This window comes from Rhinatrema bivittatum, chromosome 17, assembly GCF_901001135.1.
Source record: "Rhinatrema bivittatum chromosome 17, aRhiBiv1.1, whole genome shotgun sequence".
Taxonomy (NCBI): domain Eukaryota; kingdom Metazoa; phylum Chordata; class Amphibia; order Gymnophiona; family Rhinatrematidae; genus Rhinatrema; species Rhinatrema bivittatum.
In genome coordinates this window covers 41,095,801-41,114,290 of record NC_042631.1, presented here as the reverse complement: position 1 = coordinate 41,114,290, position 18,490 = coordinate 41,095,801, and the positions used below count along the sequence as shown (strand labels likewise).

Genomic DNA, 18,490 nt, shown 5'->3' with positions numbered 1-18,490 from the left:
AAGGCTGCAGCTCTGCTCACCCCTAGTCTAGAATGTCCTCAACTTCTTAGTTATTTAAGAAAGATGAAGTTTATTTTGGAGATATTTTGGCTCAATTCTACTAGGTTCCAGGGTTGACCTGACGTGCTTTGGGGAGCTGTTGACACATGTGCTGCAGGGAAAGAGGATGAGAGCATCAGATACCCCATTGGGCCAGTTTTGAAAAAATCCCCCGGGCCAATGTTTTCCTGCAATCCGCCCCTGCACTTGGAGGAGCTATACATCTATAAAGTTACTATTATTTCTCCTCCACACAAATGGTACATCCAGATACAGTATATATGTGTGTATGTCTGTCTGTGGGTACGTATGTATGAGATTAATATTCGGAGGCATTTAATCAGGGATATTCAAAAGGACATTTATCCTGCTGAATATCCGAGACACATGATCTGGCTTGTCCGCTCCCTGGGTTTTAGAATATACCTCACATATATACACTCATATACTTTTTTTATTTAGCACTGCAAAAGTGATATATATAGGCCAATATCGAGTGGTGTGGGCAACAAGACATTACCTGGGTAAACTTATCCAGCAAACCTTAGCCAGGATATTCAGTGGGAAATGTAACAACGTAAGAGTATAAGAAGTGCCCTGCTGGGTCAGACCAAGGTCCATCAAGCCCAGAATCCTGTCTCCGACAGTGACCAGTCTGGGTCACAGGCACTCGGCAGATCCCCAACAGTTGAATCTATTTCTTGTATCTCACTTGCAGGAATAAGCGCTGGCTTTCCCTAGTCTGCCTGGCTAATAACTGTTTTGTAGACTTTTCCTTCAGGAGCTCCTCTAAGCCTCTTTTGACGCCCACTGTTTGTTTTCTTGACTCCTTCCTCTGCAATAGATTCCATAGCTTGAATGTGCACTAAGTGAAAAATACTTCCTATGATTGGTTTAAAATTTGCCGTTTACTAGTTTCATGGAGAGTCCCCTAGTCCTAGTGTTGTTTGAAAGGGAAAACAATCGTTCTCTGTTTACCCATTCCATCCCACTCATGATTTTATAAATCTCATCCCCCTCTCACTTTTCTCTTCTCCGAGACAAAGAGCCCTAATCTGTTTATGCTTTCTCCATAAGGGAGATTTTCCATCCCTTTTATTATTCGTTCTCTTCTCCATACCTTTTCTATGTCTGCAATATCTTTCTTTGAGATGGGGTGACCAGAAATGCACACATAGATGTATTCAAATAGGTGAATTTTCAAAGTGGTCATGCATGTAAATGTAACGTACTATTGTAGCAATTTTCAAAAGCCATTTATCCACGTTAAGTGCACTTAACGTGGATAAAACCTAAATGGCCGGATTTTAAATGCCCTGCGCGCGTAAATCCGGCCAGATTTACGCGCGCAGGGCCCTCGTGCGCCTATTTTGCATAGGCCGCCGGCACGCACAGAGCCCCGGGACGTGCGTAAGTCCTGGGGTTTCGTAAAAGGGGCATGTCGGGGCATGTCGGGGGCCTTCCGAAAATGACGCGGCATTTCGGGGGCGTGACGTGGCGTTTCGGGGGCGGACCTGGGGGCGTGGCGCCGGCCCGGGGGCATGGTCGAGGCCTCCAGACCAGCCCCTGGGTCGGGTGATGGCGCGCCAGCAGCCTGCTGGCGCGCGCAGATTTACATCTGCTTTCAGCAGGCGTAAATCTGCCAACAAAGGTAAGGGGGGGTTTAGATAGAGCCGGGGGGGGGGTGGGTTAGGTAGGGGAAGGGAGGGGAAGGCGGGGGGAGGGCGAAGGAAAGTTCCCTCCGAGGCCGCTCCGAAATCGGAGCGGCCTCGGAGGGAACAGGCAGCGCGCACTGGGCTCGGTGCGCGCAGGTTGCACAAATGTGCACCCCCTTGCGTGCGCCGACCCTGGATTTTATAAGATACGCACGGCTACGCACGTATCTTATAAAATCCAGCGTACCTTTGTTCGCGCCTGGTGCGCGAACAAAAGTACGCACTCGCGCAAAATTATAAAATCTGCCCCAAAGTGTATTTACATATGTAAAACCCAGTTTTAAGTAGTAAAGGCTTTTGAAAATCAAGCCTAAAGGCATTATGATATTTTCAGTTTTGTTCTTAACATTATATTTTTAGGATATTGAAAGAGGACCTGAGTTTTAGTGCTTTTTGTGACGTAGAGGATTTTTTGCTGGAAAATGATCGTAAGAGACGGTTATATGGATAGTACAGTGAGGCTAAGTTTAACCTCAAAAATGGGGATGAATATCAAATTATATGGCATAAATGGATGAAAATTACTAACTTAAATTGTGCTACTTACCTCTTGAATGATCCTTTATATTGTTCCAGTGGCATTAGTGTACATAGATATTCAATTTGAACAATTGGCATTACCCAGCTGCAGTAAATCTCCAAGGTTTTATATCATTATAAGGAGATGTTATTGAGCTCAGCTAGCTCATCAAAATCAGAATTTCCATTTGCACTACTATTTGAAAGTTTTTAATGCACCCTTTTCTGATCTGGATTAGTTCTAAAGTCGTTTCCATTGTTCCTAGGCTGCTATCCGAACTGCCCATCAAATATGCCCCTTTTTGATGAGGATGAAATGAAGTGCGTTGACAGGTGCGGCTGCTATGATGAGGAAGGGAACCACTACAGGCAAGGCTCAAATGTGTACACATCCGAGAACTGCATGTCCTGGTATGTTTGGATTCAGGATGACTTCAGAAACTCCCCCATCTCTCTATGCTTGCAAACTAACTTGACATTTCTGCACTAGAAGTGTTCTCTTACCAATGCTATGGCAGCTCACTTCTGTTATTCCTTATTATGTTTGTTTGACATTTTACAATTGTTTTTAAACTTTTTATTTATGACATTTTGTGAACAAAGCTTACAACTTTGTAGAGAAACAGCAGGACAAATGAAGAAATAATAAAAAGAAACATCATATTATTGAGGATAGCAAATGTTCTAAACATTACTAAGAAAACAGAAAACCTGAGGGGGAGAAGAAAGAAAAAAGGAAATAAATCAGGAAAAAAGGCATTAGCTAGAGATACATGCCCAAAATATACCCAGAATAATCAAGATGCTGGAGAGAGAGAGAGGGTGGACGAAGTCAAAGCTTTCCTAGTGTTCAGAAAAGATTTAAGCTGTTCAGGTGAAAAAGAAAAATCATAGCGAAACTTAACAAAACATTTACAGGGGTAACGAAAAGTAAAAGTAGCTCCGAAATCGAAAATCTCTTTTCTTAAAGCGAGGAATCCCCTCCGTCTTTTTTACGTGACTCGACTGATATCAGGAAAAATACAGATTTGAAGGCCATCAAATAATGGCTCCAGATTCCAGATTCCGAAAATACGATGACATAACTAAACGAACATCTGAGTCCATGACAAAGGAAACAACGAGGGGAGCTGATTCAATAAACTCAAGAGTTGATGATTCCAAAAACTGAAGTGGCTGATGGTCGGAAAATAAAAAATAAATATATAAAGTCTGTTTCTATTGATTATTTATAATGTTGTGAGCTGTTAGTGCAGAGCAAAATTCAATAGTTAAAATCTTGTCCATCATTTCAGTTTGGTGGGAGACTTGGTATGCCATAGTGATGTGCTGATACCTCAACTGGAAGCAAAAGAGACTGAGAAACATACTGGTAGAAAGGTCACTGGTTTTATTATGTTCCGCGACAGTTTTAGTAGAGATCTTATAGTTTATAATTTATTTATCTCTTCCTTAGATAGATAATGTTCAGTGAGTTCCCTTATTTTATTTAGCCCAACCATTATAGCCACAGTCCTCAGCTGGGGGCCATGCACCAAGGCTCCTTTGTAAATCTTGCAATTGTGGGACCTACATCCGGCCACTTAGTGTTGCCATTGAAAGATTGCTGGGACTTCCTTCTGCCAAGGGTCTGTGAACGTTGCATCTACAACATCCCCAGCCAGGTGCCCCCCTCACCTGCCAACATGAACCACCAGCTTGGCCAATGTATATTTATTAAGATAAGAAAAATCTGGAATATTATTTAAAATTTTATTTTTTTGCGCAGTTCCCTGAAAAGAAGTTTAGTTGCGATTGGAATAATAATAACAGTAAAATCATCATTACTCATATTTCTTCTTTTCTTTGTTTAGCTCATGCACAATGGAAGGCATTAAGTGCAATTATGATGTCACAGGTATGATTTTAGAGCAGTTTGTAATAAAATATTCTCAAAATTGTAGGCTCCCAGATGTGCACTTATCACTAACCACCTTCCGCTTATGATTTGCAGCCTGCCACTGTGAATATGAGGGGAAGATGTATAATTACCACGATGTCATCTACAACACTACTGATGGTATTGGTGGGTGCATCAGTGCAATTTGTGGTATCAACGGGACAATTGAAAGATCAGTTTCACCATGTACTACAACACCGACTACGACATTTCATTTTAGTAGCACATCTTCAACCACATCAGTCGAAACAAGTATGTTTTCATCTTCCATTAACATTTTTAAAAGTTGTAAGCATAGTAGTTTGCATTTCATTTATTTCCTAGATATATTGGGTAAATTTGTGAAAAAGCTTAGTTAGAGCTTATGAGGCCAATATTCAAAGCCATTTAGTGGATAACTTTCAAGCTATCCAGTTAAATGCTGAGTTTTAAATATCCCTGGTACTTATCCAGCTAACTTTTAGCCAGATGTCATTTTCCAGCTAAAAGTTAACTGGATAAGTAATGGGCATTTCTGCATTCCAGGACAATAAATCTAGCAATGTTCTGCAGCAGATCTACAGTAATCCAGTCACCTGTGGTCGGATAACCAAAAGAATAACTGGCTATATTAAAAATAATATAGCCAGTTAAGTGGCCATGCTGAGTTTATAATAAAAAGTACCTCATAGGCCTAGTGGCCCAAATCACAGCCCCTCCCACCCAATCTGTTAATTGTGGGCTCTACCAGGCTCAGTCTCTCCACTCCCAAACCTCTCGGAGAGCCTTTTTAATATTAAAATTGCTTGGGGTTTGGAGCTGGCCTCCACTCCTCCTCTGCCTGCTCCCCAATGCTGCATAATTTTGCACCAATGAGCCTTCCTCTGCCTCCCCACCCCCACCCCCATCCCCAACTCCAACTCTAACCTTGCCACCTTCTTGGGTCTTTTGAAATCTCTGGCTTCTGCTGGGATTGTGGTATGCTGCTATCGCAATCAAAGCTGATACTTTTTCCATTGCTGTGACAATTGTGATATACACATGTAAAACTTATCTGGATAAGTAAGAGGCACTTTGGGGGCATTCCAGGGCAGTGTTGAATTCGCCAAATAACTTATTTGGCTAATTCAAAATATGGTAAACAGCAGTGTTAAAGTTATCTTGGAAAATGCTGCCAGATAAATTTAACTTTAACTAGCTCTATTCAACAAAAATAGCTGGTTAAAGGAAAATTAGTTTCTTACCTGATAATTTTCGTTCCTGTAGTACCACGGATCAGTCCAGACTACTGGGTTTTGGCCTTCCCCCCCCCCCCCTCCTCCCAAGCAGATAGAGACAGAGATGTTTTAAAAACAAAGCTCCGCCTTATATAGGAGAGTGCCACCTACAGTCCGCCAGTATTTCGTAATGACAAAGCAAGATGGCTCCCATAAGACACCAAAACTATATACACTAACACTTGAATGAGAACAGGAAAATGTTACCACCAGGTCACCTAACCCCAGTAAGATCGGAACCTATAGAACCACGCAGGTCAAAATTCAAAATCTGCACGGATCAGTCCAGAGAGTGGGCCTCTGGACTGATCCGTGGTACTACAGGAACAAAAATTATCAGGTAAGAAACTAATTTTCCTTTCCTTGTACATACCCGGATCAGTCCAGACTGCTGGGATGTACCAGAGCTATTCCTATCCGGGGTGGGATCCAGAGAGGCCCGTTCGAAGCACACCTTCTCTGAATCTGTCCGAATTAGTAGCCTGCACATCCAACCGATAATAGCGTGTGAAAGTATGCAGGGACTTCCACATCGCCGCCTGACAGATCTCCTGTGGAGATACGAAATGAGACTCCGCCCAAGATGCTGCTTGCGACTGAGTAGAATGAGCCCAGAGGCCTACTGGAAGAACTCGGCCCTTTAGCAAGTAAGTGGAGCTGACAGCTTCTTTCATCCAACAAGCAATAGTAGTTTTTGAAGCCATGTGACCTCGCCGGGGACCATTCCAAAGGACAAAGAGATGCTCCGACATGCGAAAAACATTGGTGACTTCCAAGAGGCATAGAAGAGCTCTACGAGCATCCAGCTTCCTCAAATCATGGGACAGAGGATCCAAACGGTCCAGATCCCTAAAGGTTGGAAGCTCCACTGAATGATTGACATGAAAAGAAGATACCACCTTCGGAAGAAAGGAAGGAACAGTACGGATGGAAACACCAGAATCTGAAATCCGCAAGAAAGGTTCCCTGCAAGAAAGAGCTTGGAGTTCTGACACATGCCGAGCTGAAGTGATAGCAACTAGAAAAATCACCTTCAATGTAAGATCCTTCAGAGTTGTCCTCCTTAAAGGCTCAAAAGGCGCCTCACATAGAACTGTAAGAACCAAATTCAGACTCCAAGACGGACAAGGCTGGTGAAGCGGCAGAAGTAAATGCTTAGCTGCTCGAAGAAATCGCGCCACGTCAGGATGGGCCGCCAAGACTCCACCCTGCACCTTGCCGCGCAAACAACCAAGGGCTGCTACTTGTACCCGTAAAGAGCTACATGATAATCCCATGGATAGCCCTTTTTGCAGGAAACACAAAATATCGGATACAGAAGCCCGGATTGGTGAAACGTCATGCTCAAGACAACAGGCCTCAAAAACCTTCCAAACCCGAACGTAAGCCAGATTAGTGGAAGTTTTGCATGAACGGAGAAGAGTAGCCACCACCGCAGGAGTATAACCCTTGGCACTTAAACGGCGCTGCTCAAAAGCCATGCCGCAAGACAGAAGCGATGGCTTCTTCCAAACAAACGGGTCCTTGGTGAAGCAAATCCAGGATCCCTGGAAACCGAATGGGACCCGCCGATGCGAGATTGAGGAGGTCTGCGAACCAAGGACGTCTCGGCCATTCCGGTGCCACCAAAATCACTGGCGCTGCGTGCCACTCTGTCCGACAGAGCACTCTGCCGATTAAAGGCCAGGGTGGAAACATGTACAGAAGAACATCTATGGGCCAGGGTAGAGCCAGAGTATCTACCCCTTCCGTTCCCGGCTCTCAACGGCGTGAGAAGAACCGTGGGGCTTTGGCGTTCCGAAACGTCGCCATGAGATCCATGCTGGGCATTCCCCATGCAAGGCATATGTGTTGAAACGCGTCCTCTGACAATTCCCATTCGCCGGGATCGAGGTGGTGTCGACTGAGGAAATCCACTTGTATGTACCAAGCTAAATCCTCTTTTTTTTTTTAAGAAATTTAAAGCAACAAGCACTAACAATTAGGAAGTACATAAAAACTCTGACTAACTAAATCCAATCAATCCAAAATAAAGACTCTGACCAGACTTGGTTTTGCACCTCCACCATCTGCTAGAGACAGAGAAATACTGGCGGACTGTAGGTGGCACTTTCCTATATAAGGCGGAGTTTTGTTTTTAAAACATCTCTGTCTCTATCTGCTAGAGGGGGGCAAAACCCAGCAGTCTGGACTGATCCAGGTACGTACAGACCTGCTAGCCTGATCTCCGCCTTCCCTGTCCTAGCGAAACAAATGTCACCCCTGCAGGCAATCCCCCTCCCCCGAGCCCCACAATATACTTAGAAACTGTTGTCAAGCTATAGGCCTGAAAAGTTTCCCTCCTCCCTCCCACCTCCTGAATTGTCTAAATATAAACAGAAGGTCCCCTGCAGAAGCCCACCCTCCTCCTCTTCCCACCAACCCAACCCTAACCCTCTAGCCCCACCCAGACTTCCCCAGGAGTTGGGACAATCATCTGGTTCCCAATGAGTTGTCAATATGACAACTCTGCCAGCTTACACTAGCAGTACTGCTGTCAGAGAAACACTGCATATGTGAGATCCAGGCTGTGATGAGGGCTTTGGAAGCTTCCAAGTGCAGCAGAAAGGATAAGGTTGGGTTGTAGGGGGAAGGAACCTTCATTTTGATTATGTTTGGACAATTTGGGTGGGGGAGGAGGCTTTTGGAGTCTAAAGGCCCGCAATGATCTTGAATGTATTCTGGAGGACTAAGGGGGACATGGAATCTGCCAGCAGGGCCAACATTTGTTTCTCTAGGATGGCGGGGGGGGGGGGGGGCGGGGAACGGAGATCAGGATATTAAGCCTGCTTTTTTTTTAATGGAAAGCACAACATAACTAACTATATTATACACAATTAAATGTTTCCAATTAGCTTTCAAACCTAACCGGTGAATTTCAAACATAGCCAGGTTTCAAGGTTATCCAGGTTGGTATGTCAAAATGAGGATATTCAACAGGGCACGTATCAGGGATATTCAGTGGGATAACTTATCCAATTAAATTTAGCCACTTAAGTTATCTATTTTAGGTTTTCTTTAAGTTTCAAACTTTTAATGAAAACACAAATGAGTAACAATTCCAACCAATAAATATAAAATACCTGAAGAGCATAAAAACATAACAAAGGGAAAAGAAGAGGAAAACTGCTATCAACATTTTCTGGTAATATTCTGAAATTCATAAACATCATCTCCACAGGCCCCCTACAGAAAGCATTATATATGTAAGTATGTATCCAACTAGATGGGAGCAAATTAATCTAACAATTCACTTTAATATAGGTATCACTCACTGTCTCCATGTTGTACTGGAGGATAATCCTTACAATATGCAGTATGTATGCTGCCTTCTAGCCATATATCTTTGCACAACTCATACTAACGATGAAAACAAAAAACTCACGTTACCAAAATGGCTCCCATACTATAGAACCTTTGGATAATATTGATAAGTAATAAACTCTATTGTATATACTCTCCAGAGCAACCGGATCCACTCAAGCGTTGAAGGTGAGCAAACGTTCCTCCAGTGACATGCAACACTGCATGAAGCAGCTTGTTATGGTTAAGTGGTGTTTGGGTGGATCCTTGGGTATTGTGGCAGATGACCACGCCCAAGGGGAGGAGCCCCGTGATGAGAGTTAGTACTAAGCTAGATTCAGAGTGCACAAACATGGTTAGTTCTTTATTATACAGCTTGAAGAGTACCACCAGAAGTGGCAGTAGTGAGGCAGTCTGATAGTAGCAGTCTCAGGGACCTCTGCAGAAGGAGCCCTTCTCACTCCGTTGGTACAGGAAAGTTCCAGCAGGTTTCCCAGCTAGGGAAGAGGCAGACTGAGAGTTAGAGTACTCACTAGGTGTTTGCTGTAGGTATGTGATTCCACCAAGTTGAAGCAGAAAGTGCAGACACCGAGGCAGGGAGAGCAGGCCCTCGAGGAGCGAGTACCTGTTCCCTGTAAGGCAACTGAAATAAAGCAGAGGGTCCCCGAGGAGTGGGTACCCAGGTTAGCAGTTATCCTGAAGGGCAGAGAGAGAGCTTCTAGCAGCAGCACGGAAGCGGCAGAGAAGCCTAGATAGGAACAGATTTGAGTCCTTGCTAACTCAACGAGCTAGCAAATTAGAATAGGTTATATACCCGGATGGCGTGACGTCAGCAAGGGGGAACTCCCCCGAGATTCGCGCCAAGTTTGGAATAAGGACGTGGGTAATGCGTGCGCACACACCCTAGTAGGTACCTGGGAGGAGCATGGTGGGAGGCTGCACCATAGCTGTTCCGGGGATGCCGGAGAGGTCGCCTTGTAGAAGCGGTGGTAGCCATCTTTCCTAGGTAAGCGGAAGGAGCCGTGAACAAGGTGAGGCAAACGGGGCGAAGCCATCTAGCACCGACGGATGCAACAGTACCCCCCTTCAAAGGGCGTCCACGCTGTTTCCTACCAGGTCTTGGTTTCTGAGGATGCAATCTATGGAAGTCCTGTAGCATCTCTTTATCCAGTATATTTGTTATGGTCCTGGGACGTGCCCTGGGACCTTCACTCATCTTGCAGCCTGGCCGGGCCGTGGGAATCCTTCCCCAGCCGTCCAGGCCCAAAACCCAGTATGCTGCGGCGTCTCCTCCGCGATGGAGACGCCGTAGACCTCCTGTTGCTGACCCCGCCCCCCTAGGTTTGCACACACGCCGGGGCTCTGGATATAAAGGGGCCAGCACGGGAAATGGAGGACAGCCTCAATGATGACATCAGATGCTGCCAGGGTATTTAAACCCTACAGCCACCTCTAGACCTCTCCTTGCAATGAGGTTCGCTCTTCGGAGTTGCTAGTTGCTGTCCCAGGACTCCCGTCTATCTTGGCTTCAGACTTCTGACTTCTGGCTTCTGACCCTGCTTCGTCCATTGACTCCGACTTCAGCTTCCGCCCCCTGGTTTTGGCTTTGGACTTCTGACTTCTGGCTTCTGACCCTGTTTCGTCCATTGACTCCGACTTCAGCTTCTGCCCCTGGTTTTGGCTTTGGACTTCTGACTTCTGGTTTCTGACCCTGCTTCGTCCATTGACTCCATCTTCAGCTCCCTCGTCATCTACAGGTATCCAGTTCTTGCTTGCCCGGAGGATTCTCCTAAGTCCCAGTGGCTCGAGCTCTCACGGGCTCCTCCCGGGGAAGCCGCGGGCTTCCAAGGGTGAAGACTCTTCTGGCCTCTGGGGCTCAACCGCTCTCATCGACCATCTCTTCGGCCGCTTCCTTGATCCTTGGTCACATAGGGTCACACCTAAGTCCATGAGGCCTGGGTCCCTATGGGCTCCTCCTGGGGGGACCTCAGGCTTCCAGTGGTGAAGCCTTCTTCGGAACACCTCTTCAGCGCCGCCTCCCGGCTGCGACGCCCACTGTGGGCCCCCACAGTGCAACATCTGCAGTCTCAGCCGGCCCAAGGGTCCACTACCCTAACAATATTAGCCAAAGGAGTCCAAGAGTTTTCTTCAGGTCCATAACCCTCCCATGATAGGAGGTATTCCCATACTCTGTCTCTCTTTCTCACATCGAGAACAGCGTCTACCTTGTATTCAATGTCTTCTTCTGCATCTATAGGAGTAGCTTCAGGTGTCTTGTTGGAGAACTCACTAAGGATCAATGGCTTCAATAGTGAGACGTGGAATGCATTGTGGATCTTCAATGTAGATGGTAGCTTCAGACTATAGGTGAGATTGCCTAATTGTCGGAGAATGGGAAATAGTCCAACGAGGCGTGGAGCAAAGCAAGCTGAAGGTAGTTTGTCTTAAGTGCTTAATGGATAGCCAGACTTAGTCACCAGGCTGGAAATCTGGAGCTTTGCAGTGGTGAGTATCGTATCCCTTTTTAGCTTGAAGTCCTGCTTTAAGAAGCATCTCTTTTGTCTGAGTCCAAAGTTGTTGAATATCTTTGGCAATAGATTGAGCTGCTGGGGACGATACTGATTAAGGAAGTGGTAGTGGTGGCAGTGGTAGTCGTCCATAAACTACTTCGAATGGTGTAGATCCAGTGGATGTTGCTGGATGAGACTTGATGGTGAATTCAGCCCAGAGCAACAGTTCACTCCAATCATTCTGGCGAGTGTTCACGTAGGCATGAATAAACTGCTTGAGTGTCCTGTTCATTCTCTCTGTTTGCCCGTTAGATTGTGGATGGTATGCTGAGGTGAAGTCGAGAGAAATATCAAACTTCTTGCATAGTGCCTTCCAGAACTTAGCTGTGAATTGGGCTCCTCAATCGGAGACTATGTGCTTAGGCATGCCGTGTAGGTGGAAGATGTGCGTGATGAAGAGCTTGGCGAGCTCCATGGTGGTGGGTAAGCCAGGGAGAACCACAAAGTGAGCCATCTTTGAGAACCGATCTACAGTTACCCAAATCGAGTTGTTTCCTCCTGAAAGTGGTAAGTCTACCACAAAGTCTGTAGCGATGTGTGTCCATGTTTTGTCTGGCAATGGCAAGGGTTGGAGTAGGCCCCAAGGACGACCGGGTGGCATCTTCTGTCTTGCACAATTTGTGCAGGAAGCAATGTAGGAGAATGTGTCTTCCTTCATGGTGGGCCACCAACAAAAAATTTTTGTAGCTTAGACAGAGCTCTGCATTGGCCAGGGTGTCCTGCCAGTTTAGAGTCGTGAGCCCATGCTAACAACTTCTTTCTGAGGTTCTTGGGTACGATGATTTTTCCTGCAGGTATTGAGTGAGTAGCTGCCAAAATAACTCTGGGTCAATAATGTGTTGCGGTTCTTCTGGAATGTCCTCAGAGGAATGAGCGAGATAGGGCATCTGCTCTGATATTCTTAACCTCAGGGCGGTATTTTAGCACAAAGTTGAATCTGTTGAAAAACAGAGACCATCTCGTTTGTCTATGATTTAGGCACTGTGCTTGGTGGAGGTACTCCAGATTCTTATGGTCTATAAAGACAGTGACTTGATGTTGCGCTCCTTCGAGCCAAGGGTGCCATTCTTCGAATGCCATCTATATAGCCAGGAGCTCTTTATCTCCTATTCCGTAATTTTTCTCTGCTGGAGAGAAGTGACGGGAGAAGAATGAGCATGGTTGTAAGGCCTTCGAATCACCGGCTTGGCTTAATATGGCCCTTACACCAATGTCTGAGGCATCGACCTCAACGATGAAGGGCTTGGTGGGATCCAGGTGTCGGAGACACAGCTTGCTCGAAAAGGCATCTTTTAATTTCTGGAATGCAGCTATTGCCTCCAGAGACCAATTTGCAACATTGGCACCTTTCTTTGTCATAGCTGTAAGCGGAACTGTAAGTGAGGAGTAGTTCTTGATGAAAGTCCTGTAATAGTTGGTGAAACCTAAGAAACATCTGAGAGCCTTTAAACCAGTGGGTTGTGCCCATTTCTTAATGCTCTCCAGCTTCTGTGGATCCATTTGAAAGCCTTGGTTGGAAACGATGTAGCCCAAAAAAGGCACTGATTCCTTGTGGAGTTCGCACTTGGATAGCTTGGTGTATAGATGATTCTCGCAGAGTCTTTGTAGCACTCTTTTGACATCCTCAAAATGAGTGGTCATGTCTTGAGATAATATTAAGATGTCATCTAGGTAGATAACGACAGTCTTACAGAGGAGATCCCGGAAAATGTCATTCATTAAATTTTGAAAGATAGCCAGGGCGTTGCACAGACCGAAGGGCATCATTAAATATTCAAAGTGACCATCCCGGGTGTTGAAGGCCGTTTTCCACTCATCGTCAGCACAAATGCAAAGTAAGTTGTATGCTCCTTTCAGATCAAGCTTGGAGAATATCTTGGCTCCCTGTAATCTGTTGAATAGCTCTGAGATCAGAGGTAGTGGATAATGATCTTTCACTGTTATCTCATTAAGACCCCTGTAATCTATACATGGATGCAATGTTCTGTCTTTCTTCCCCACAAAGAAGAAACCTGTGCCAGCAGGAGACTTGGAGGGTCTTATTAAGCCCTTTTGGAGGTTTTCCTGAATATATTCGGACATGGCTTTATTCTCTGCCACGGAGAGGGGTACACCCATCCCTTGGATGGTTCAGTGTTTGGCTTGAGATTAATAGCGCAGTCATAAGGTTTGTGAGGTGGTAGTACGTCTGCAGCTTCTTTTGAAAAGACATCTTGGAATGATGCATATTGAGGCGGCAACCCCGGCATTACTGAGGTGGTTGGCATGCAGGGTATAGGAGCGACCTCCATCAGGCATTTCCCATGGCAGTCTGGACCCCAACGTGAAAGTTCCAGTGTAGCCCAACTGAATTAAGGCATATGCTGCTGCAGCCACGGTAATCCCAGTACTATAGGGTGCATGGCCTTCTCTAAAACAAAGAAGGAGATAATTTCAGAATGGAGAGCACCAGTCCATAGACATACTGGTTCATTGAGTTGGGTTACTTCACCTGGTAAGGGCTCTCCATGAATGGACGACAGAAGTAGTAGAGACTTCATAGTGGTAGTGGGGATCCATACTAATCATTGTAGAATGAAATTGCTTCCTGCCCCTGAGTCCACAAGGGCAAGAGTCTGAAACTCTAAGGGTCCATAGATCAAGGATACAGGAAGAGAGAGCAGAGGAGAAGGAACAGTAAGACCTAAGAAGAGTCCTCCCTCAGGACTTAGGTCTGCCAGTTTCCCAGATATATAGGGCATGTTTGAACAGCATGGCTAGCTTGTCCACAGTACATGCACAGCCCCAATTTCTTCCGTGTTCTTCTCTCTTTGGATGTCAGATGGCTGTGGCCTAATTGCATAGGTTCTTCTTCACCAGCAACTGGGACCGAGGGAACAGGCCTGAGTGTGGACTTAACTCGAGCTTCACCCTGAAAGGGTTTTCTGGGAGTCTTGGTCTCTTGAACCTTGTCATGAAGTCGGCGATCAATCCTTGTTGCAAACTTCACTAGTTCAGCCAAGGTCTCAGGCATCTCACGAGAGGCGAGCTCGTCCTTCAGACGAGAGTTTAGTCCTTCAAAGAAAAGGATCTTCAGGCACTTAGGGTCCCAGGATAATTCAGACGCCAGGGTGTTGAATTCGATAGCGAAGTCAGCTAATGGTTTATTACCTTGCTTCAGGTGAACCAAGGACGATCCTGAAGTGGTATACCAGGCAGGGTCATCAAAAACTGATTTAAAAAGTTCGAGGAATCCTTCAAGGTCATGAAGAATCGGATCCTCGCGCTCCCACAGCAAAGAGGCCCAAGACAATGCTGGTCCATCTAGATACGACAAGATATAGGTTGTCTTGGGACAAGCTGTGGGAAAATGGCTGGGTTGCAGGGAAAAGTGCATGCAGCACTGGTTAATGAAACCTCTGCATCTCCAAACTTCCCCCGAGAAGCGGGTAGGAGCAGATAGAGGTACAATAGTCTTGACCGTCACTTCAGACGATGTAGCTTCTTTACCTGTAGTGGTAGGTAAGTTCATCTGTGTGTGCAATAGGTTGAATGCAGTGGTCAAATCCTCCAGCGCATTCTGCTGTTTGGAGATTCGCTGGACCAGGCCTGGAATGGCCTGCAATGCAGTGAGCTGAGCTGGATCCATGGAGTTAGCAATCTTAAGCGGTGTTTGGGCGGATCCTTGGGTATTGTGGCAGATGACCACTCCCACGGGGAGGAGCCCAGTGAGGAGCCACAGTATTAGGCTAGACTCAGAACGCACAAAGACAGTTAGTTCTTTATTATACAGCTTGAAGAGTACCACCAGAAGTGGCAGTAATGAGGCAATCTGGTAGTAGCAGTCTCAGGGACCTCGGCAGAAGGAGCCCTTTTTACTCCATTGGTACAGGAAGGTTCCGAAGCAGGTTTCCCAGCTAAGTAGTACTGTGGATGAGACAGACTGAGAGTTAGCGTACTCACTAGGTGTTTGCTGTAGGTATGCGATTACACCAGGTTGAAGCAGAAAGTGCAGGCACCGAGGCAGGGAGAGCAGGCCCTCGAGGAGCGAGTACCTGTTCCCTGTAAGGCACCTGAAATAAAGCAGAGAGCCCCCGAGGAGCGGGTACCCAGGTTAGCAGTTACCCTGAAGGGCAGAGAGAGTTTCCAGCAGCAGCACGGAAGCGGCAGAGTAGCGTACACAGGAATGGATTTGAGTCCTTGCTAACTCAACGAGCTAGCAAATTAGAAAAGGTTATATACCAGGATGGCGTGACGTCAGCAAGGGGAAACGCCCCTGAGATTCGCGCCAAGGTTGGAATAAGGACGTGGGTGATGCGCGTGCACCCTAGGAGGTACCTGGGAGGAGCATGGCGGGAGGTTGCAGCATGGCCGTTCCGGGGACGTCGGAGAGGTCGGCTTGTAGACGCGGCGGTAGCCATCTTTTCTAGGCAAGCGGGAGGAGCTGTGAACAATGTGAGGCAAAGGGGGCGAAGCCGCCTAGCATCGACGGACGCAACACAGCTAACCTGTCTCCTGTGTGATTCTGATTACACAAATAGAATTGCCCTTGTTAATGCTACAAAAAATCATATCCCACTGCTTCTCTGTTAGGCTTCAAATAGTGCCAATTCTAGCAAAATGTTCCTGGAGCCTTATTTTTTCCCCCTGTTGTTCAGCTAGTATTCTTCTAGGGTGTAGGTGGCAGGCTGGTATAACTACGTAAAATTCATGTTATTGGGGTTGCTTCGAAAAGCGATCTCGACCGCTCTCATAATTCCAGTGTTGCCATAGAATTTTAGGCAGATGGCTCTTTGTTCTCATCTAAAACTCATTCAGAGTTCATCAACGCAGGACCTCTACACAGCTTTCACTAGCAAATCAGGGCATATAAAAATCAAAAACACATAATTTCACACAGCAGATCCCATTTAAAATCCCCTTATGATAACAGCTCTCCCCTTTGAATTAACACTCCAGTTATATTAACAAATAATCCCAGGAGTCAGAAATAAAATTTAGCTAGCTTTTCCATATATTAGAAAGCCATTTTCAAGTCATGGGGGTATTCCCTGTGAGAAGAGATGTTCCTGCCACAGGCCGTAAGTTCCCACGGCCTGATGATATCATGAATCTGTGCTTTGGTAGCAATAATCGTGTTTTTAATTAAAACTAAATCCTCTTCAAATTGATTCAGTCCTATGGAAAAATATAATGACAAAGTTATTGACTCAATTAATCTTGGGGCTCAGCAGTGAATAGAGCTGGTTTTCATTCTAGAGATGGTAGCCGAACGCGGTGAACCCACGAGAGAGGTGACTTCCTGGCAACAAACAACTCCAAAAAGCAGCAGCGGTGAATCTCAAGCAACAACCCTGAATCAGAAAACAGGTAACTTTAAAACTACTCAGGGTAATTTCGAATGAAAATGTAAATGTAGCATACTATCATAGCAATTTTCAAAAACTCATTTTCCCACATTATGTGCTATTGAATTATCGATAGGTTTTATCCGCATTAAGTGCACTTAATGAAGGTAAGTGTACTTTTGAAAATTTCTATGACAGTATGTTATGTTTACATTTTCGTTTGAAAAGTACCCTGACTGTTTCCTCATTTTCTGGGGCCCAATTCAGTCTGATCAGTCAAGAAAAAGCCCATTTTGCGTGGGGGAGGAAGGAGCCAAGGGATCATGCGGCCATTTTGTATGTGTCTTGCAAACCCATTCTAGGTTTTTGAAAACTGACCTCTTAGAGATCAATATTGAGCAGTAACTTCAGCGGGAAACAAGACACAGTGACTATACCTGGTTAAATTCAAATGGATCCAGGTAAGTTTACCCGGGTCACTAGACTTTAGACTCCATGACCAGACTTAGCCAAGTAGCTCTGAATCTCAGCACTCACTGGCTAAATTTAAATCTCGCCCCCAGGACGCCACCTTGATGCTTCATTTTTATTCCCAGAGTAATTACCCATTTGGCAGGGCAGAAAATTGAAAACTTGGGCCTTCTAGCAAATAAAAAGATGGATGATAGACTTCATTCAATTTGAAAAATTAAACAGTAAGAAATCAGGTGGAAGAAATGGGAATTTCTGCTTTGTCTACATGTCCACATCTCCATGCCATTCAATTGGACTAAGACAGCAACAATACTGCTTTTTTTCCATTAAAAAATGAAATCCAGGGTTTATAAATACAATTGGTTTTATTTAGAGAATGGTAAAATAAACTCTATGGATCAGGACAATTTATTGCTATGGCTCACCAATAGCTTTGACTATAAACTATAACATTGCTATTCAGAGCCAGTTAGCCAGATTAGCCTGAGATTATCCAGCTAATAAGTGGTGCTTTTTCAGCATTCAGCCGCATTCATTGGCTGCCACTTAGCTGGATAACTATTTATCTGGCTAAATGGTGGTCAGAATGGGGGCATTCTGGGGAGGACCCTACTTATTCAGCTAATTTACACCTAGATTCATCAAGCCACAATGTTTTTTTGCAGATCCAGTCCCACTATCACATTGGGGGGGGGGGGGGGGTGTCACGGTGGGGGGTTGAACACTTTAGGGGGGGGGATTGGGTAGTAGGGCTCTTAGACTTGGGGGGAGGTCACCGCCACTGCCGCTGCATTCATTATTGAAACGTATTTTTAATTTTTGGGGGAGTCAGGGCCAGCTCAGCTGGTGGACTCAGGTTGAAACAGAGGTCAGCACGGACTCCAGCTCAACCTTCCCATTTGACTGCGTTTTTTTTATTTTAATATTTTTTATGGCCACTTTACATGTGCAGCGGGAGCCTCAGGACCCGTGTTAGGGTCCCGGGCCTCTCACACATCTAACGCTTCCCTAGACGGTGTTATTTTATCGAGGCTGACCACCACCTTGGTTGGCCATGATAAAATATTAGCATAAAATTGCTTATTAATGGCTGCGTTTTCATGCATTTGCATTATTCATGCATGCAAATCACATGCAAAGGTCTTTGTAATAGGAGAGAGTATCTTAGCGGGGAGATGCAAAATATTGTGTATATCACACGATATACACGATATAACACGCGTTAGAACCCTAACGCAGCTTGATGAATGACCCAGTTAGCCAGATAAATGGCGATATTCAGCCTTATTTAGCTAAGTTAGTTGGATAA

General features: G+C 45.5%; 1 protein-coding gene across 1 annotated transcript in view; it reads left to right on the top strand.

Annotated features, from left to right (window-relative positions):
- Nucleotides 1-18,490, top strand: part of LOC115079488 (mucin-5AC-like) — a 180,235-nt gene that overhangs the window by 109,857 nt on the left and 51,888 nt on the right. The window contains exons 29-31 of the mRNA XM_029583112.1: nucleotides 2,540-2,684; nucleotides 4,127-4,170; nucleotides 4,267-4,464. Of these exons, the coding sequence (XP_029438972.1) occupies nucleotides 2,540-2,684; nucleotides 4,127-4,170; nucleotides 4,267-4,464 (387 nt within the window). The remainder of the gene's footprint in view (nucleotides 1-2,539; nucleotides 2,685-4,126; nucleotides 4,171-4,266; nucleotides 4,465-18,490) is intronic.